This window comes from Salmo salar, chromosome 13, assembly GCF_965601325.2.
Source record: "Salmo salar chromosome 13, fSalSal1, whole genome shotgun sequence".
NCBI lineage: Eukaryota > Metazoa > Chordata > Actinopteri > Salmoniformes > Salmonidae > Salmo > Salmo salar.
Window position 1 is genome coordinate 45,399,449 of NC_138303.1, and position 21,348 is coordinate 45,420,796.

Below are 21,348 nucleotides of genomic sequence, written 5' to 3' on the forward strand. Positions count from 1 at the left end.
ACGGGGACAGACAGACAAGGACAACAGACAGGGTCATGGGGACAGTCAGACAAGGACAACAGACAGGGTCACGGGGACAGTCAGACAAGGACAACAGACAGGGTCACGGGGACAGACAGACAAGGACAACAGACAGGGTCACGGGGACAGACAGACAAGGACAACAGACAGGGTCACGGGGACAGACAGACAAGGACAACAAACAGGGTCATGGGGACAGTCAGACAAGGACAACAGACAGGGTCACGGGGACAGTCAGACAAGGACAACAGACAGGGTCACGGGGACAGTCAGACAAGGACAACAGACAGGGTCACGGGGACAGACAGACAAGGACAACAGACAGCGTCACGGGGACAGACAGACAAGGACAACAGACAGGGTCACGGGGACAGTCAGACAAGGACAACAGACAGGGTCACGGGGACAGTCAGACAAGGACAACAGACAGGGTCACGGGGACAGTCAGACAAGGACAACAGACAGGGTCACGGGGACAGTCAGACAAGGACAACAGACAGGGCCATGGAGATAGAAGCACAAATCAAACAGTATTTGAATTCTTAGCCTGTTTACAGATGTGCAGACTTTACACTTTTGAGACTATTCCATTCCATCCCGGGCATTGCTCAATCAAGCATTTTATTGAAAGAAAACAAATACTATTTGAACCCAGGTCTACCTCTGTGACAGGCAGTGATTAAGAGCCAATAGGGAATTAGTGTTGGACTGACTCTGACCCTCTAAAACCAACAGTCTGCTCTAAACTTAGCTCCAACAATAACTAACAGTGTGCCAATCAGTCCCCACTACTACATTAAACACACACACACACAAACTGGCCAATGCCTACAACAACACAGAGTACACACACAGTAACCCGATAACAACTACTGGGCCAAAATAGGACTCACTTGTCTTGTCTGGATGTTTCATCGATACCCTGGGAAAAGTGAGAGGAACACAAAGAGCGAGAGAGAGAGAAAGAGAGAGAGAGCGAGAGAGAGAAGAATGGATGAGAGAGAGAGAGAGAGAGAGAGAGAGTATGAGAGAGAAGAATGGATGAGAGAGAGAGAGAAAAAGAGTATGAGAGAGGAGAGAGAGAGAAGAATGGATGAGAGAGAGAGGGGGAGAGAAAGAAAGAGAGTGTGAGAGAGGAGAGAGAGAAGAATGGATGAGAGAGAGCGATGTTTTAGACACGTAGCCAGGGAAAACCACAGTGTAACCAAGCCAGTGAAAAACATACCGCCAGACTCAGACATCTGCACAGTTAATCCCTGGGAGCCAGACTGATGTTTTAATTAATGCTGTAGGATTAAAATTACACCCTCCTCCCCCTGGGCAATACCCCTCAGAAAAGAAGAGAGAGTGAGGGGAAAGGAGGTAATGAGAAGAGGAGAAAAGAGAAGAGAAGGAGAGGAACAAGATGACAGAAGTTGAGAAGGGGAAGGGAAGTGAGTTTGGAGAGAGGGTGAGAAGAAGAGGAGAGGAAAGAAGAGGAGAGAGTTGAGGAGAAGACAGGTGAAGTGTAGGGTGTGAGGAAAGAGGGGAATGGAGAGAGGTTGAGAACAGGAAAAGAGGAGAAATGATCATGGAGATGCAGTCCTGCTAGACTGATCAGATCTGAAGCATTGTTGTTGTGAATCATATCAGAGTCAATAACAAGTGTTAGACTAGCTGTCTGCCACTGGCCACTAACTTCCATTGGGTGTTGGGTGTACATTAAAGGGGCAATCTGCGTTTGAAACAATAACAAAGGGTACACCCTGCCTCTGTTTTGGTAAAAAGCTGAGGGATGGGCCTGGAGAAATATAACCACGTAAATTCATAGACAGACCTATTGATGCAAAGACTGACCATCCAAGATATCAAAATGATAGTTTTATGCATATTTTGAGGCTATACAAGGTTTGTTTACATGTAATTTGTTTACAAACATTGGGGTAAAAAAAGCTTATATTTTGGGTTCTGATGAGTACGACAGTTGAACTGAGCTCATGAGGCATTTATAAGTTATATTCCTCAAGAAGAAATGCGTATATATATATATACATATATGTATATATATATATAAGTATATATGTATATATATAAGTCAAAAAAAATTATATAGCAATTGTGGATTACCCCTTTACTCACAGCGGAGCTGTGTAACTAACTCCCACTTGTTGTGATGGTGTTGGCTCTATACTGATCGATACATGATTTCAGTTTTCCATTGGCTGTTTTAGAGGCTTGAGGCTTGTATTACGCACATGATTAAAGCTTAGGTTGCTAGACAAAAGCATGAACCATTTTATGTGAGTAAAGTCATACCGTATCATTTAAAAAAATCACAACAGCTGTGATGGAAACAGGAAGTTTTGGTACAATTTTATAAATGTCGACAGATAATTTGTTTGTTCGACATGGTGGGAACTTTTTGTGTCGATACAATGAATTAATTATGCAGAAAATGGTGGAGTCAAGTGATGGTGTGGTCCTCCCACTACGACTCAGGAAACCATGCAGTTTATTGGCTACCGATGAAATAAATGATGAACTTCACAGGGTGGTGAAAGTGCACAGTGATGAGCTTGATGCTCCTTTCCAATAAATATCGAGGGTCTTGTTCTGGTTAGACAAATAAAAACATTCTCTCTCTTACCCATAATCATCTCATCATGTAGACTAGCCTACCCGCACTATCTGCAAGCTGTTAGCTAGAGTGCACATACTAAGACCAGAGTAGGCACAATTAACGTAACCGTTTTTGTGACCAAACAATCAGTAGAGTTGAAAATGCGATGGAAACACATTGAACTTTAGATTTTTTTATTCGGTACATGTAAACTTAAGCCAAAAAGTCCATTTTGTGTGCAACACGTAATCACGCACTGATTTTCTATCCGCAACAAGTCAGTTTGGTGGAAATACCTCTGATGGGAAAATGCACATATTTTCTTGACGCAGATTTTAGAATACTCGCATGAAAATCTGTCGCCAATTGGACGGGATCCTAGCTATATAGAGCAATCATTTGCTCTCAGACCATTTCAGGTAATCAGTTTCTCACCATCTGCCTGAAGACTTTGGAGTCCTTGGTCCTGGAGAACCTTGTGTCGGGTACCCAGCGTGGCATCAGGCCCTCAGTGGAGTTGGCACGTGCCCGCTGCATCATGGCACTCTTGGCCATCGCTGCCTTCTCCTCTTTCTGCGGGGAGGGAAATGACCACACCAATGGACCTTATTCACACTGGACATTTGAATATTGTTCCACAGTATTTTTTAATTCCCAAAAAATTCAATACTATTACCAACATAGATTCTGACAGAGATTTTGAACAATACACATTCTTTTTGATAATTCAATTAATAATTAATGATAAGTACCATCCAGGAGAAAAAGAGGAAACCAATTAATAAATGGATAACTAAAGGAAATGAAGAATTTCTGTGATCTGAAACTGACAATGGACAATAAACTATTCTTTTTCCTAGTATAAATGAAAAAAAAAAAACGATTGATTTAACTCGTTAATTAAACAACAGACCCTTTTCTGGCTGCACCCCAGCACCAGGAATGTCTCGATGTTGTTCTCCTTCAGATAGGCGTTCCTGTCCCCTCCGAACCCTGGCTCCACCTCATAGTCCCCATTCAGGTACTGTAGGGTGGCCTTGGTGATGTGGATACGCCTAGTAACACACACATACACACAAGGACAAGGGGTCACATCGACACAGTACATCAGAGGACATTTTGAATCTCGAGGACTGCAGTACCAGAAAGAATGTAATCAATACTAACACTTTATTATGATGCCCCACATCTAGTTAGATTTATTGTATTATCAAGCGTGTGTTTTATCCTCTATTTGTGTCGAATTGTGATGCGTCCGAGCCATATGCCTGTAAGCCAAAGACAAATGTTTATTTTTTACAATAAAAAAAAAAATAAAGGCTTGAACTTGCATGTGCAACTAAATGTTTAGCAGCAGATCAAGTGCAACCCTATTGGAGTTTTCTATGGTGTGTTGGGAGGGGCTTACCCTGCCGCACCCCCTGCCTCCATGTGATTGGCTAGAGTGACATCGTTGGACCATACGTCAAACTGCCACTTCCTGAGTCCCAGCACCCCACAGTGGACCCGGCCGCTATGGATACCCACACGCATGTTCACATTGACCCCTGTGACCTCTCTCACCAGCCTGCAGGGAGACAAACACACACACACAGTTAGACACACAGAAGCTTGCGCAGACACACACCGAAAACCCCCTGTTACGATAGATTCTAGACAAGCCAAAATGTGCTTTCTACTAATTCAAAGTAGGTTATTCATTAGTGTGTGTGACTCACGAGATGGCCTCTATCATGTCCACTCCCATCTCCACACAGCAGTGTGCATGGTCGGCCCTGGGTTCAGGCAGTCCAGACACACAGTAGTAGCAGTCTCCAAGGATCTTGATCCTCAGACAGTGGTTCTCCTATAGGACACACACAGGTTCAGGGTTAGGGAGTAGTTTACACATCAAATGTTAAATGTATTACGGAGCATTACACAACACAAATGTAAGTGGCCAGTAGCCAATGAATCACACGTCACTATGGGCGATGCAAAATCCACAATTTAAAAGTAAAGAGTACATCTATAATAGGTTTGAAATCTGACGTACGGGGTTGAAGTGACTGATTATATGATGTCTAACTGCTCACCGAAGCTAGTTTGTCGAAGCGAGCGAAAAGTTCATTCAGTGTCATGACCAACTCTTGTGCGGTGCATTGTGATGCCAGGCTGGTGAATCCTTCGATGTCTGCAAACAGTATACTGTTGGATGGAGAGAGAAAGAAAGACAGGGAGAGAGAGAGCGAGAGAGAAAGAGAAAGCGGGAGTAAGAAAGATTGTAAGACAGAGGGAGGAAAAAGAGAGAATGAAAGAAGGAGAGAGAGAGAGGGGGAAGAGGGAGAGACAGAGAGATAGATCAATAACCCATCATTGGCATGGTCATGCGCCGACCAGCCTGTCTGCTCCCTCCCGCCATCTCTTGTTGAGATAGAGAGGCATTTATTCTGTTCAGCTTTTCGTCTGGACTCATATAGGTCACCTTCAGTCCTCCCTCCCTTCCCAGTGAAGACATCTCAGCACGATTCTCATTTTCTAATTTGTGGTAATAATTACAAGGAAGAGGAAAAACAACTGGAATGTTGACACTTCTAGTGGAGAGATGAGAGATGGCGCTGTTGCCCTCTTGATCAATGTTCTGACTCAATAATAATAATAACAACAACAACAACACAACAACAACATGATAGAAGACAGACCGATAGAGAGAGAATGTCTGGGGAGTTTCACAGTGTTAATTCAACACATCTTGATGGTGATTGAATAGAGTTTAGACTAATATCTGGGTCAAGAGGCTGGTGGTGTTAGATCAGGTAGTCCAGGGTCCACAAAACAACTCAGAGTAGGAGTGCTGACCTAGGATCAGTTTAGCGTTTTAGTTAATACTTAATAAAATAGCATGGACTGATCCTGGATCAGCATTCCTACTCAGACACTTTGTGGATATGGGGCCACGGCAATGTCTGAAAAAATGACTGGCTTTCATATGCTTGCTTCCTCCATCCTTGTTTCCTCAATTCCTCTCAAAGTTCATTGGAGGAAGCAGTCCCAGGGAGGGACCTTGGATTCTTTCCTTTAATGTGCTTTAAGAGGATTTGAGGAACTGTGGCAGTTTTGTCATTTGAGCCAATACAGATGTGTCACATTTTGACCTCAGCACCACTTGTTGCGGGAAGAGAGTGAAATGGTCAGTGTGTGTCCATGGTTATGGCAGAGGGAAAGGGTGTGTGTCCATGGTTACCTGACGTTGTCATGTTTCTGGATGTAGATCTTGTGGAACATCATATCTTCCTTCTTGGCGTTGATATCTGCCTTCATCTCCATGGCAACGTGCCTCGGCAGCACCGACAGCAACAGGCGCTCCTGGAAAATGTGTATGATAGACAGAGAGAGACAGAGAGAGAGAGAGAGAGAGAGACAGAGAAGTGAGAGAAAAGCACTCAACCCATTCCCTTTCATGTGTTTCAACAGCTAGAAACCTCAATGAGTCACTGCCTTGAGTGCCAGTCATTGGTTGGAATACTGCGTGGGAACATGTTGGTAGAGTATAGAGGCATTCAGAAATACTCTATATTGTTGACCCACAATAATTTGAAAATATAGTTAGGTCAACAAGTGTAATGGCTTGTGTAAATGTATGCCTGTATGTGTGTGTGTGTGTGTGTAGCCTACCTGTTGCTGATTCTCTCTCTGTAGGTAGAGCCGGGCCTGGATATACCCCCTGGTCTCCTGAAAGGCCTGTCTCTGAGATACCTCGGCAGGGTAGTGGGTACAGATACCTATCATGTTGGTGCACAGGAAGATCAACACGTTGGCACTCAGCTGGAGGGGAGGGAGAGAGAGCGAGCGACATGTAAGGTTACACATTTCACAATGTTATCATATGTTCCCACTGAGCTAGAGAAGAGAGGGAGAGAGATCTTGAATTATTATTGACATGTGGTGCGCTTTCTGGCACCACGTAACTGCCCTAGTCATCCAAGTGGGCGCCCCTTCATTTTGATAGAAGCGAAGGAGTAGCTAGCTAGCTACCTACTACGGAGTCCACGGACCGCAGTGGCTTAGCTCAAACAAAATCCGAGGTCTACTACGGATAAGACAGAGAGACACCTTGAGACCGCGCTAGCTGCCTGCCTGCCTCCGGACATTTTCTTACCGCTTGACCACCTCCCTCAGATGACCACTCAAGCCATGAACTTTCTAATGACTGTCCATCCCATGATGTTATGTTGTTTTTTTGTGCTTTGAAGCGCTTTGAGATTCTTTGAAAATCGCTATGTTTGAAGTTGAATAAATGTATTATATGTTAATTACCTATTCTAGTTCAGATGAATGTTTCTGCGTGTCATCTATGTCCTGTTGAATTATTCAACATTGTTTTTCCTGACAATGCAAGTACTTTTGTCATGCCAATAAAGCATTTTAGAACTTGAAAGAGAGAAAAGAGCGATGGAGAGAGAGCGAGAGACAAGAGAAAGGGAGGTGGGGAGAGAGAGAGAGAGAGAGAGAGAGAGAGAGAAAAGAGAGAAATGTAAGTATACACTCTGTTGTGACAGAGAGAACCTGGTGTGACCTGGGTGAGGTTGAATACGACCATTCACCATCACCATGTCATAAGATTTACAGCACGAAATCTAGACATCTAATCCAGAAATGTCTGGATACACAAATTAGGTATGATATACAGTATATGGTTAGAGATGATGAGAAAAACCTTGTGTCTTTCCAAAAGTGGACATTCTTGAGATGTCTTCTAGGCTATAATTGGGAAGTCGGGATATCTACACATTCTTTTTGAAAATCTATACATTCCCCTTCATACTGGTAAATGTACAGATTTACCGGGGAATCTATATATTTACAGGTGTTACTGGGAATTTACATTTCTGTAACTATACACAACCTGGAGTAGAGGGTTAAACCTACATTGACTGTAGGTTACAATACAACATTATAGACCAAGCGTGTGTACCAAATGGTGCCCTATTCCGTATATAGTCTCTGGTCTAGCTCTCCCTCCCTTTCTCATACTGTTAATAACCTTATTGTGACTGGCTCAGTGATTAAGTGGACATCAATAGGACAGCATTATGTTGCCCGTCTGTCTGTCTGCTTCCCTTATTGGATCTGACAACGCATCAAAACACAACGCATAATCATAGACAATACAAAGAAACGGGGTCAGAGACAGAAGGCCCACGCTTCTTCCTTACTCCACTATTCCTCCGTACAGATAGACACTAGGAACTGATTGAGAGAGGAGGCTCACTATTTCTCGCACTGTGCAGATAGGCAAATGCTAGTCTGATTTGCTTAAATTCACAGGGCGCTTGTGTTTTCAGACACAGCGGCAGTGGGGAAGAGACTAGGCGAATGTGAATTGTTTATGAGCCCACTGCAGCAAAACACAACCGCATTGTAGGCTTATATGCATGGGCTGGCTCAAATGAAGTTTAGAAGTTTAGCCTACAGTTAGACTAGACCAACACAACAGCATTAGGCTAGCTAAGTGAAGTTAGGATAGCCTGCAGTTAGCTTAGTGAGGTCGTTGACCTCGAGAACATTCCTCTGCTGCGCACACACACCCTCTACAGGCAACAAGCCAGTGTCTGTAAGTGATTTTGTCCACATCCAATGGTGTACACTGAACACACATGACTACAAGATCTCTCTCTCTCTCAGCCTGGGAAAATAGCTTGACCCTTGACCAGAGGACAGACTATTTCATCCCTAATGAGAAAAAGACAGACAGCCTCAGACCCTGGGTGAAGCGGACCTTATCACAGCCAGATGGCCATGTTGTTGTCTGATGGAGATTAATGAAGGAAATGACTTAGAGACTGACTGGTGTGTTCTGCTGTTCTCAGAACAACATTCTAGACCAGTTCCATAGAAGTTCTAAGGCCATTCCTTTTATGGACTCTGCTCTCCTCAAAGTGAACAATATGGTATTTTTGGGGGGAGCGTATCTACTGGACCATCAGAACAACCAGTTCCACAGAAGTTGAATAGAACTATTGCAACTAAATCAAATCCCACAAGGATGGCAATGTGGTGTGCTCTGTTCTCCTCAGAACATTCTGGAACAGTTGGTCTTAACAGACAAGATTCTAAAACAGCCAGGCTTTAGGCTGAACAATTTCCACAAAATCAATCAAATGGCATTACCAAACATGGCAAGTATGCACCACTCAAAAATGCAGCGCAGACTCTGCTCAAAGATCAGAGTGTGAAGTGTAATACAATACACTTCAAGTTGTTTTCAGTTGTATATTATAGCTGGAGGATAGTGCGCCTTTACTGCCGTACTTGGTATTTATTTATCTCCAACATCACTACCAGCATATGTAAGTCGATGCTGGTATGTGGCCAAACATGTTTGTGTATCTGTGCATTCGTACACCCACTGCATACTTCCTTGCATGTGCGTGCTTTGCAAAGGGCCATTCGCTTCATTGGATTCTACTGATAGTGTCCAGTACGTCTTCGTCTACGATTACGAGGTAAAACAGACGTGTAGCTACTGTAGTGTGACTTTGCTCAAACATGACTTGTGAAGCACCCATGTCATCTTTATGAAGACTTAATAAATGTTTTATAAAGCCTATAAGTTGTAGTTTATTTATAGTGGGACCAGCCGACGTGTAGTAGCCACTGAGTCTAGACAAAGAATAGTATTGGACGTTGATCCAAAAACACATATGTTTTTAGTCATATGTATGGCTTACACATGGTATACAGTATATATGAACATAAAGTAAATGGCTCAGTAGAATAGAATAAACACTTGAGCATAACTATAATACAGGAAGACACAATTTATTGTCCAATATTCACAGTTGAAGTCGGAAGTTTACATACACTTAGGTTGGAGTCATTAAAACTCATTTTTCAACCACTTCACAAATTTCTTGTTAAAAAACTATAGTTTTGGCAAGTCGGTGAGGAAATCTACTTTGTGCATGACACAAGTAGTTTTTCCAACAATTGTTTACAGACAGATTATTTCACTTATAATTCACTGTATCACAATTCCAGTGGGTCAGAAGTTTACATACACAAAGTTGACTGTGCCTTTAAACAGCTTGGAAAATTCCAGAAAATGATGTCATGGCTTTAGAAGCTTCTGATAGGCTAATTGACATCATTTGAGTCAATTGGAGGTGTACCTGTGGAGGTATTTCAAGGCCTACCTTCAAACTCAGTGTCTCTTTGCTTAACATCATGTGAAAATCAAAATAAATCAGCCAAGACCTCACCATGGGACCACGCAGCCGTCGTACCGCTCAGGAAGGAGACGTGTTCTGTCTCCTAGAGATGAACGTACTTTGGTGCGAAAAGTGCAAATCAATCCCAGAACAACAGCAAAGGACCTTGTGATGATGCTGGAGGAAAGAGGTACAAAAGTATCTATATCCACAGCAAAACGAGTCCTATATCGCCATAACCTGAAAGGCCGCTCAGCAAGGTAGAAGCCACTGCTCCAAAACCGTCAAAAAAAAGACAGACTACAGTTTGCAACTGCACATGGGTACAAAGATCGTACTTTTTGGAGAATTGTCTCTGGTCTGATGAAACAAAAATATAACTGTTTGGCCATAATGACCATCATTATGTTTGGAGGAAAAGGGGGAGGCTTGCAAGCTGAAAAACACCATCCCAACCGTGAAGGACGGGGGTGGCAGCATCATGTTGTGGGGGTGCTTTGCAGCAGGAGGGACTGGTGCACTTCACAAAATAGATGGCATCATGAGGAAGGACAATCATGTGGATATATTGAAGCAACATCTTAAGACGTCAGTCAGGAAGTTAAAGCTTGGTCGCAAATGGATCTTCCGAATGGACAATGACCCCAAGCATACTTCCAAAGTTGTGGCAAAATGGCTTAAGGACAACAACGTCAAGGTATTGGAGTGGCCATCACAAAGCCCCGACCTCAATCCTATAGAAACTTTGTGGGCAGAACTGAAAAAGTGTGTGCGAGCAAGGAGGCCTACAAACCTGACACAGTTACACCAGCTCTGTCAGGAAGAATGGGCCAAAATCCACCCAACTTATTGTGGGAAGCTTGTGGAAGGCTACCCAAAACATTTGACCCAGGTTCAAAAATGTAAAGGCAATGCTACCAAATACTAATTCAGTGTATGTAAACTTCTGACTCACTGGGAATGTGATGAAAGAAATAAAAGTTGAAATAAATCATTCTCTCTACTGTTATTCTGACATTTTACATTCTTAAAATAAAGTGGTGATCCTAACTGACCTAAGACAGGACATTTTTACTAGGATTAAATGTCAGGAATTGTGAAAAACAGAGTTTAAATGTATTTGGCTAAGGTGTATGTAAACTTCTGACTTCAACTGTATGTGTGTTTTGGGGAAGGGGAGATTGGGGGAAAGTGAAAATGTGCAGTATTCAGCACTCATACTAAGAGTCTGATAGCAGCAGATGTGTGTGCAGCATGAATGTATGTGTGTGTGTGTGTGTGTGTGTGTGTGTGTGTGTGTGCTAAAGAGTGGAGAATCAGAACAGGTGGTCAGTCCAGTTCAAGTGTTCAGCAGTCTGATGGCTTGTAGATTGAGACTGTTGGTACCAGACCTCATGCTCAGCTGCCTTAGGAAGTAGAGACACTGTTGTGTCGTCTTGACAAGAGTGGTGGTGTTGTTGGTCCAAGTCAAGCCCTCGGTGATGTGGAACTTATAACTCTACTGCAGTCCTGTTCCCTCCTCTGCTTCCGAAAGGTCGACAATCAACTCCTTTGTTATGCTGACGTTGAGGGAGAGATTGTTGTGGTAGCACCGCAATGCCAGTTCACTTACCTCCTATAGGCCTACTTGATGATGGAGTTTGCGTCGTGCAAAGCCACACAGTCGTGTTTGAACAGGGCATATAAACTGGGTGGTTTGAGCCCTGAATTCTGATTGGTTGAAAGCCATGGTATATCAGACCGCATACCTCGGGTATAACAGTTTTACTGTTCGCATTACGTTGGTAACCAGTTTATAATAGCAATAAAGCTCCTCTGGGATTTGTGATATATGGCCAATATACCACACCTCCTCGGGCCTTATTGCTTAAGTATAGCAGAGAGCTGAGGTCACAACACAGGGGCCCCCCAGGGATAAGAGTCAGTGTCGAGGAGGTGTTGTTGCCAATCTTCACAGACTGGTCTGTCCATCAGAAAGTCCAGGATCCAGTTGCAGGGGTTAGTGTCCAGACCCAGAGGTCTGAGCTTGGTGACGAGCTTGGAGGGAACAATAGTGTTGAATGCTGAACTGTAGTCAATGAACAGCATTCTCACATAGGTGTTCCTCTTGTCCAGATGTGTTAGGGCTGTGAGAATAGCAATGATCTTCCATGGATCTGTTGGAGCAAATTGGAGTGGGTCCAAAGTACCTGGCATGCTGGCCTTGGTGTCCCAAATGTCACCCTATTCCTTATTTAGTGCAGTTCTTTTGAAGTGGTTTACTCTAGTGAAGACCTTGTTTGTGTGAAGATGACAGGTTGGAGTGCTCTCCTCTCCACAATATCACTAGACCTGAGAGGAGGTTTACAGTGTATACAAAGAGACAGGCAAGGCTCTGTGTTGTTACAACAATACAGACAGAGGCAGGCTAACAACCTGACCCGGTACTCTGAAAAAAAGTGTGTGTGTGTGTGAACAAAATATCTATCTATCATCTCAGTGGCAGCAAAACAACTCAATATGTCATTGCTGTACTATGTGCTAATGTTGCACCAACCAAATTTCATTTGGGACAATAAAAAGGTATCAATCAGCACTGTTTAACTGACCTGATAATAACACTACTGACTGCGTGGTTTGGGCTGTGTCCATTTGAAAATGAATTCAAGACCAACTGGGGTAAACACTAGACTACAGCAGTAAACAAACAAACAAGTAAACAAATGGTTTGCATATGTGTCGGACAACAACAAGCCCTGAAGGGAGGGCGGGCATTACAAGAAATCCTTCAGATAAATAAAAGTGGTCGAAGGCACTGTATCGCAGTGCTAGCTGTGCCACTAGAGTATCTGGGTTTGAGTCCACTAGAGTATCTGGGTTCGAGTCCACTGGAGTATCTGGGTTCGAGTCCACTAGAGTATCTGGGTTCGAGTCCACTAGAGTATCTGGGTTCGAGTCCACTAGAGTATCTGTGTTCGAGTCCACTAGAGTATCTGTGTTCGAGTCCACTAGAGTATCTGTGTTCGAGTCCACTAGAGTATCTGGGTTCGAGTCCACTAGAGTATCTGGGTTCGAGTCCACTAGAGTATCTGGGTTCGAGCTGACACGGTCGCCAGGTGCACAGTGTTTCCTCAGACACATTGGTGCGGAGGGCTTCCGTGTTTGGTGGGCATTGTGTCAAGAAGCAGTGCGGCTTGGTTGGGTTGTGTTTCGGAGGACGCACGGCTCTCGACCTTTGCTTCTCCCGAGTCCGTACGGGAGTTGCAGCGATGAGACAAGACTAACTACCAATTGGGTACCACAAAATTGGGGAGAAAAAGGGGTAAAAGTAAAACAAAAAGTCATATTCTGAGGTGTCCAGGAAGGGAGAGAGCGCTACTTCTTCCTTGCAGCACTATGATGACACAGAATGGTTGATAAGAACCAGAGTATGTGAGCGGAGATGAGCGGTCGGAAATCCCGCTCATCACTCATGGAGCAGTGCTTGTGCACCACTCCAGCACTCCATGTCCTTTCCAACCGCTCTGCTAAAAACCGCACAGCATTCACAGGGGAAAAAACTGCCTCTTCAAATTCAAGCCATTCATTAAAATCACAATTAAACCAATACCCATTTATTTTGTGACTACAATTTAGGTTTTGAAGTATTGAAAACAAACCATATGATTTGAATTAAAAGTTTTTGAATAAACATGAAAAGGTGAATGTAAGGAGCGCTCATCATTTAAAATAGGCTACATGTCATATTAAACAGCATGTAAACACTCTAAATAGGCCAGGAGCCAGACAGGGAGCCTAAGAAGGAACAAAAATGAATTTTTTAGGCTACATTATTTCAAGGCTATAGTCTACAAAGAAATACATTGTGAAGCATTTGCGAGTGCGACACACTAGGCTGGTAGGGAGTGAGGAACATTATGCGCTTAGCATTTAAACAACATTTTGTTGTATTAAATCATTATAGTCCATAAATTGCACGTATAGGCTGTGACTTACTTAGATTTAAATACAAAACAAAAAAAATGCCTTATTAGGCTCAGTCTACAGTGCCTTTGAATTCATTTTTAGAAACACGAGTTTGGCCAGTCTGTGGCTTCAGGCTCATGCGATGTTGCCTGGAGAGCAGTCCAGCAGTAGAGAATATCCTCTCTACACTTGCAGAGCCACTGGGGATGATAAACACCCTTTTGGCCTCTTTTTGCCAGACTGGGCACGGATACAGAGTATTTTTATTTTTTATTCTATTGGTAAGCCTGAAGGTTTTTAGGCAAAATAACTCAATCAAAACTGAAAGACCCATTGGGCCAAAATCAATTATTGGCCTATTGTATAGATAATATAACAAAATGAAGGAAACTTTTAAGAGACCTGATTTTTGGTTTATAGATACTTTACTACAATGACACACTTAATTAGCTACCCATTTTGTTCCTTTCTTTTAGCAAGTGCACATAGTAAGTACATCATTTTTTCGGGACACATGTCTTTTCAGATCCCACAAGGATTCTTTACATCACCACACTCCCTCTCCTGCTCTTTATCTTTGTAAGTCACCTTGATTTTGCACCTGTGTGTTTTATCAGTTGTTTCTTTATGAAAATATTTAGCAAACTTCATGACAGTAGATAAAGCAAGGGGCTATAGCAGCACACAAGTAAACTACAAATGCATGCTGGGCCGGGCATGCCCCGAGGTTGTGAAGTGAGCGCTACTGTAGCAAAATTGGAGCAGGTGAGAAGGCCGAAGATCCAGACATTGGGAATCTCGCTCTGCGCTCCAGTCAAATTGGGCACGCTCTGCTCCTTGCTCCTCTCACCTTTCTCAAAGTGTTCATAATGCCAGGCTAGTCTAGTAACACAAAAGGTCGCTGGTTTGAATACCTGAGCAGACAAGATGAAAAATCTGTTGATTTACCTTTGAGCTTAATCCTAATTGGCTCCAGGGGCACCGTATTACCATGGCTGACCCTGTAAAACAACACTGCACCTATCTGGTTTATGTGACAATAAAACATTTTTTTTTTCTTTGATCGCGTGATCATATTTGTGCAAACAAAATTCAAATTTTTCAAAACCATCAACACGCACCCCCAAACTGAAATACGTTGGCCAAAATTACACATTTAATTTGCAAAATGCATTAAGACTCAAAACATGAAATACATGACACAAAATCAACTACCTCCAAAACATACAAACGTGTTATCTAATGAAAAGTAATTTCAATCAATCGTTACATAATGGCCCAATAAATACTAACTACAACTATCAATATACCCTAACATGGTTAACCTTCTTTTATACAGTATGTCTGTGCCATTTGTTGGTACTATAATTATAGTATGACCTTAAAAAGGCAAGTAAACACATTATCACATCATGGGCTGTATTAGTGTTTCCTAAAATGATTTACATTTACATTTACATCATTTAGCAGACGCTCTTATCCAGAGCGACTTACAGTAGTGAATGCATACATTTTATACAATTTTTTTTTGTGCTGGCCCCCCGTGGGAATCGAACCCACAACCCTGGTGTTGCAAACACCATGCTCTACCAACTGAGCTACAGGGAAGGCAACTATGACCAACTATGACCAATGCATAGAGGATGTCACTCAAGAGCATGAATATCCAGAAACAAAAGGCTTTATTTCACATTTTTCCATGTTGTACTTTACAGATTCACTGATGCTGTACAGTATACACAGAGAACAAAAATTAAATACACCAAGTCAACCAAAACAAGGCAACGTGAAAAAAGGCAACAAACACAGATCATTCAATCCATTCTTTGTCGATCAGTCCACGTTTTCATCAACATTACACTGGGTGTTTTCCCCTCGCAATGCAGCGAGGGAAAAAAATCTCCTTGTATGGCACATTCATGCTTGGCAGTCCTCTGCAGTGATGCCCAGACAACCAGCAATCATTGCGTCTAAGAGGGACATCTGGTCATGTGGACGGCAATCATGAACCTTCCACCTGCACGCAGAGAAGAATTCCTCGGTTGGATTGAGGAAAGGAGAGTATGGAGGGAGAAATTGCATCATCATTCGTGGGTGGGCTGCAAACCATTCAGTAACAAGACGGGAGTGGTGGAAAGCAAAATTGTCCCATATGTCAGGCCTTACTCTATGGTCCAATGCATCAAGAAATGTGAGGAGACGTTGTGTATTTTACGGGCCAACTGAAGGTATGTGGCAAAGAACAACATCGCTAAAGATAGAAGCACACAGGGTGATGTTTGCATCCCTTTGCCCTGGCACATTTTACCAATGAGGTTACTCCCTCGTCTCCTTACTTTTGAAAGGCTACATTATTTCAAGGCTATAGTCTACAAAGAAATACATTGTGAAGCATTTGCGAGTGCGACACACTAGGCTGGTAGGGAGTGAGGAACATTATGCGCTTAGCAGTTTGGAAGCACCAAGATTCTTCCTAGACCTGGCCCCCCAGCTAAACTGAGCAATCAGGGGAGAAGGGCCTTGGTCAGTTTATTTTTATTTATATTTTTAAAAAAATCTGTTTTTGCTTTGTCATTATGGGGTATTGTGTGTAGATTGATGAGGGGAAAATCTATTTAATCAATCATAGAATAAGGCTGTAACCTAAAAATTAGGAAAAAGTCAAGGGGTCTGACTACTTTCCGCAGGCACTGTATACATGAAGTAAATATATTGTAAAATATTCCAGCTGCATGCAATTTAATGTTTTACTGTAAGAAAAGGCATTACAGTGACAAACCCTTACCTGTACACACTGGAGTCTAGTCTCCTTCACGCTCCCACTGTTTCTTCGGAATGGGACCTTCCAAAGTTGTTTCATTCCCACTTTGTGTATTTTAAGGACCTGATCAATAGTTGCCAAACTCATACTGTTGACGTTTCTGAACATGTTATGATCTTGAATGACTGCTGTCTGGATCTCTGACAGTTTGGTTACATGAATGGCATTGACAGAACCGTTTTACACACATTTGACTGGATACAGTACAGTAATACCGAAATACAGTGTGGTTTAGCATTGTAACTTAAATAACGTCATTCTTCAATATTGTCACTATTGATGCCAAAGTTGATCAACGGAGATTGGGCTAGACCCGCTGCCCAGCCTCTCTCGTGGAAAGGCCATGATTGACAACACTGTCAACAATTGTGGCATGAATTTCATCTAATACATTAGCTCTTTGTGCAATGCCTTTGGAAAGTATTCAGACTTGACAGTGGGAGCGATTACAGCTTTGAGTCTTCGTGGGTATGATGCGACAAGCTTGGTACAACTGTATTTGGGAAGTTTCTCCAATTCTTCTCTGAAGATCCTCTCAATCTCTGTCAGGTTGGATGGGGAGCATTGCTGCACAGCTATTTTCAGGTCTCTCCAGAGATGTTCGATCGGGTTCAAGTTTAGTCTCTGGCTAGTCCACTCAAGGACATTCAGAGACTTGTCCCGAAGCCACTCCTGCGTTGTCATGGCTGTGTACTTAGGGTTGTTGCCCGGTTGGAAGGAACCTTTGCCCCAGTCTGAGGTCCTGAGCGCTCTGGAGCAGGTTTTCATCAAGGATCTCTCTGTACTTTGCTCCATTCATCTTTGCCTCGATCCTGACTACTGTCCCAGTCCCTGCCGCTGAAAAACATACCCACAGCAGGATGCTGCCACCACCATGCTTCACCGTAGGGATGGTGCCAGGTTTCCTCCAGACATGACACTTGGCAATCAGGCCAAAGAGTTAAATCTTGGTTTCATCAGACCATAGAATCTTGTTTCTCATGGTCTGAGAGTCTTTAGGTGACTTTTGGCAAACTCCAAGCGGGCTGTCGTGCCTTTTACAGAGGATTGGCTTCCGTCTGGCCACTCTACCATAAAGACCTGCTGCAGAGATGGTTGTCCTTCTGGAAGGTTCTCCCATCTCAACAGAGGAACTCTAGAGCTCCGTCAGAGTGACCATCGGGTTCTTGGTCACCTCTCTGACCAAGGTCCTTCTCCCCTGATGGCTCAGTTTGGTCAGGCAGACCGCTCTAGAAAGAGTCTTGGTGCTTCCAAACTTCTTCCATTTAAGAATGTTGTTGGCCACTGTGTTCTTGGGGACCTTCAATGCTGCAGAAATGTTTGGTACCCTTCCCCAGATCTGTGCCTCGACACAATCCTGTCTCAGAACTCTACGGACAATTCCTTTGACCTCATGGCTTGGTTTTTGATCTGACATGCCCTGTAAACAGTGAGACCTTATATAGACAGGTATGTGCCTTTCCAAATCATGTCCAATCAATTGAATTTACCACAGGTGGACTCCAATCAAATTGTAGAAACATCAAGGATGATCAATGGAAACAGGATGCGCCTGAGCTGAATTTCGAGCCTCATAGCAAAGGGTCTGAATACTTATGTAAATAAGGTATGTTAAAATAAAAAACTTTTCACTTTCTCATTATGGGGTATTGTGTGTAGATTGCTTAATCAATTTTAGAATAAGGCTGTAACGTAACAAAATGTGGAAAAAGTCAAGGGGTCTGAATACTTTCCAAAGGCACTATATTCCCCTTTGAGCTACTCCACCACCACACATTTGAATCCCAGTTCCTCTATGGGCCCCTCTACCTCTCCTTTGGCCTTGCCCTGGGCCTCTTCCTTGGTCCATTAATGCAAACAGCGACTCAGAGAGAGGTGACATCATGTATGCATGAATAAGGACTGATTGCTAATTGAACCACCATGCAAAGAAGTTTTGCGCACATGCAGAAGAGGTTCACATTAATAGGAGTAATTTGTATCAGCTGTGACCAAATGTTTTAATTTTGTTTGTCATGATTTACTCAACTGAGTTTTGTGTCTTTTGTAGAGTTGCGTTTCCTGTTTTGCAAAAATGTGCTTAGGATTTGCATTGTGTGGGAAAGCAATGAGAAATGACTTACAGTTTTGCAAAAGATAATAGTGTTGTACTCATTAGGTTATGATGGAGATCAAGTGGACCTCAGTTTCATTGAAAGTTTCTTAGCATTTGAGAAAAACTTTATTCCCGTACCAAACTTTACATTTACTTAAAGGTCTCCTCCTTAAATTATATTTAGTCTATTCAAAACACCCCACTAAACATTTTTCATGGAACGTTTGTTTATACAGGTTAGTCTAATTGTGCTAAAATCTCTTGAGAAACACAGACGCTCTTTTGAAATGGAGTTAACAGCTTTGTGGCAGACAGAAGACTTGAACATAATCTAAACATTAGCTTATAAGGTGAGGACCTCCACAAGTTTAAGGAAAGAGAGATGGAGAGAACACACCCAACAAAAAACACTTTCCCAGGCACGTCCAGACACACACACACACACACCAGCTGCTAATAGACTTTATTATTGCTAAAAATATTGCACAATTTAAACACTTTGCTCTCCATATCCCCCTTCCCCGACATGTGTAAATATTGTACTGTCAGTTTGTTGAGTGCCTTCATGTATTTATACCTATGCTACACTACACTACATGACCAAAAGTATGTAGACACCTGCTCGTCAAACATCTCATTCCAAAATCATGGGCTTTAATATGGAGTTGGTTCTCGCCTTTGCTATTATAACAGCCTCCACTCTTCTGGGAAGGCTTTCAACTAGATGTTGGAACATTGCTGTGGGGATTTGCTTCCATCCAGCCACAAGAGCATTAGAGAGGTCGGTCACGGATGTTGGGCAATTAGGCCTGGCTCGCAGTTGGCGTTCCAATTCATCCCAAATGTGTTCGAAAGGGTGGAGGTTAGGGCTCTGTGCAGGCCGGTGAAGTTCTTCCACACCGATCTCGACAAACCATTTCTGTATGGACCTCGCTTTGTGCACCGGGGCATTGTCATGCTGAAACAGGAAAGGGCCTTCCCCAAACTGTTGCCACAAAGTTGGAAGCACAGAATCATCTAGAATATCATTGTATGCTGTACTTTAAGATTTCCCTTCACTGGAACTAAGGGGTCTAGCCAGAACCATGAAAAACAGCCCTAGACCATTATCCTTCTTCCACCAAACAGTTGGCATTATGCATTCAGGCAGGTAGCGTTCTCCTGGCATCCGCCAAACCCAAAATCGTCCTTCGGACTGCCAGATGGTGAAGGGCAATTCATCACTACAGAGAACATGTTTTTCCACTGCTCCAGAGTCCAATGGCGGCGAGGTTTACACCACTCCAGCCAATGCGTGGCATTGCGCATGGTGACCTTAGGCTTGTGTGCGGCTGCTTGGCCATGGAAACCCATTTCATGAAGCTCCCGACAAACAATTATTGTGCTTAAGTTGCTTCCAGAGACAGTTTAGAACTCAGTAGTGAGTGTTACAACCGAGGAAAGAATGGGTTTACGAGCTACGCGCTTCAGGGGTCCCGTGCTTCACAATAACAGCACTTACAGTTGACCATCCTCTTTTACCAGTTCAACAAATCTTTCCCAAACATTACTTTTCTGGCCGACCTTCTCTTTATTTAACTCTCCATTTTGCAGCTTTTCTCTTATCTAATTCAATTCCGACATTGTCCTTTTTGCTTCCGTGGATCAACGTTAACTTTTTCTGCCCGTTCCCAAAAGCATTCGGCGATTGGCGTGTAGGCTATTTGGCGTGCATACAGTTAGGCCCGAAAGCCGGGGTGTCAAACTCTTTCCACGGGGGGGGGGGGCGAGTATATGCAGGTTTTTGGTTTTTCCTTTCAATTAAGACCTAGACAACCAGGTGAGGGGAGTTCCTTACTAATTACTGACCTTAATTATTCAATCAAGTACATTTATGATGCGTTTCTAATGTTTCCCTTTTGTATCTCCCTTCCACACCACCAGATCCTAATTGACACAGCCAATCCTTTCTCAAAGGCCTCACAAGCCCCAACATCCAACCTCATACTAACCTCCATCCAAACCCTCCTCCGATGTGCATCGTGTTTCTGTGTGTAATAAATACCCCTAAACCTGGATTCCTCATCGCATACTCACCGATATGCCATGGTGGCAACAAATATTCTGAACCAGTCAGTCCTATAGAAAACATCCTCATACAGTCCTTTCTTCGTTGTTAGAATCAGAAACGGCTCATTATAAAGATGGAAAAGTTGCAATGTAGAGATGGGGAGTATATGGAGAGAGAGAGAGAGGGGGAACGAGAGACAGAGGGAGGATATAAAGAGAAACAAAGACCGAAAGAGGGCAGGAGGGCGGAGAGAAAGGGAGAGAGGCCCATCCATCTGTGCCAACTTGGACAGCTTCCATCTGGATGCTGGTCTCTGTTTGTGTAATGGCTTAAAACCAAAATTGGTTTTAAGCGACCTGCGAGCCCATGGAGTAATCTGGTGTGTGTGTGTGTGTGCGTGCACGTGTACATTCCACTAGACTCAGCAGATTGAGACTGGAGCCATACATCTGTCAGAACTAAAATTAAACGCAAAACATGAACGCAAATCTTCCCCAGCTATTCAGGGATTTAATAAGTAAAACAAACATACTAAACGTCCTCCTCCACCAGAACCCCCCCCCCCCCCCCCTTTTAATAGAATATACACAACTTGCAAATCAGATGGGATTACAGAGCTGTTTTCAT

At 43.1% G+C, this 21,348-nt stretch overlaps 1 protein-coding gene across 3 annotated transcripts in view; it reads right to left on the reverse strand.

The window, feature by feature from the left end:
- Positions 1-21,348, reverse strand: part of LOC106567013 (adenylate cyclase type 6) — an 80,774-nt gene that overhangs the window by 15,781 nt on the left and 43,645 nt on the right. For all 3 annotated transcript variants that reach the window (XM_014135782.3, XM_014135781.3, XM_014135780.3), the window contains exons 4-11: positions 6,275-6,424; positions 5,844-5,965; positions 4,696-4,807; positions 4,339-4,466; positions 4,029-4,187; positions 3,534-3,675; positions 3,056-3,193; positions 915-943 (exon numbers count right to left, since the gene is read on the reverse strand). In XM_014135782.3, coding sequence (XP_013991257.2) covers positions 915-943; positions 3,056-3,193; positions 3,534-3,675; positions 4,029-4,187; positions 4,339-4,466; positions 4,696-4,807; positions 5,844-5,965; positions 6,275-6,424 — 980 coding nt within the window. The remainder of the gene's footprint in view (positions 1-914; positions 944-3,055; positions 3,194-3,533; positions 3,676-4,028; positions 4,188-4,338; positions 4,467-4,695; positions 4,808-5,843; positions 5,966-6,274; positions 6,425-21,348) is intronic.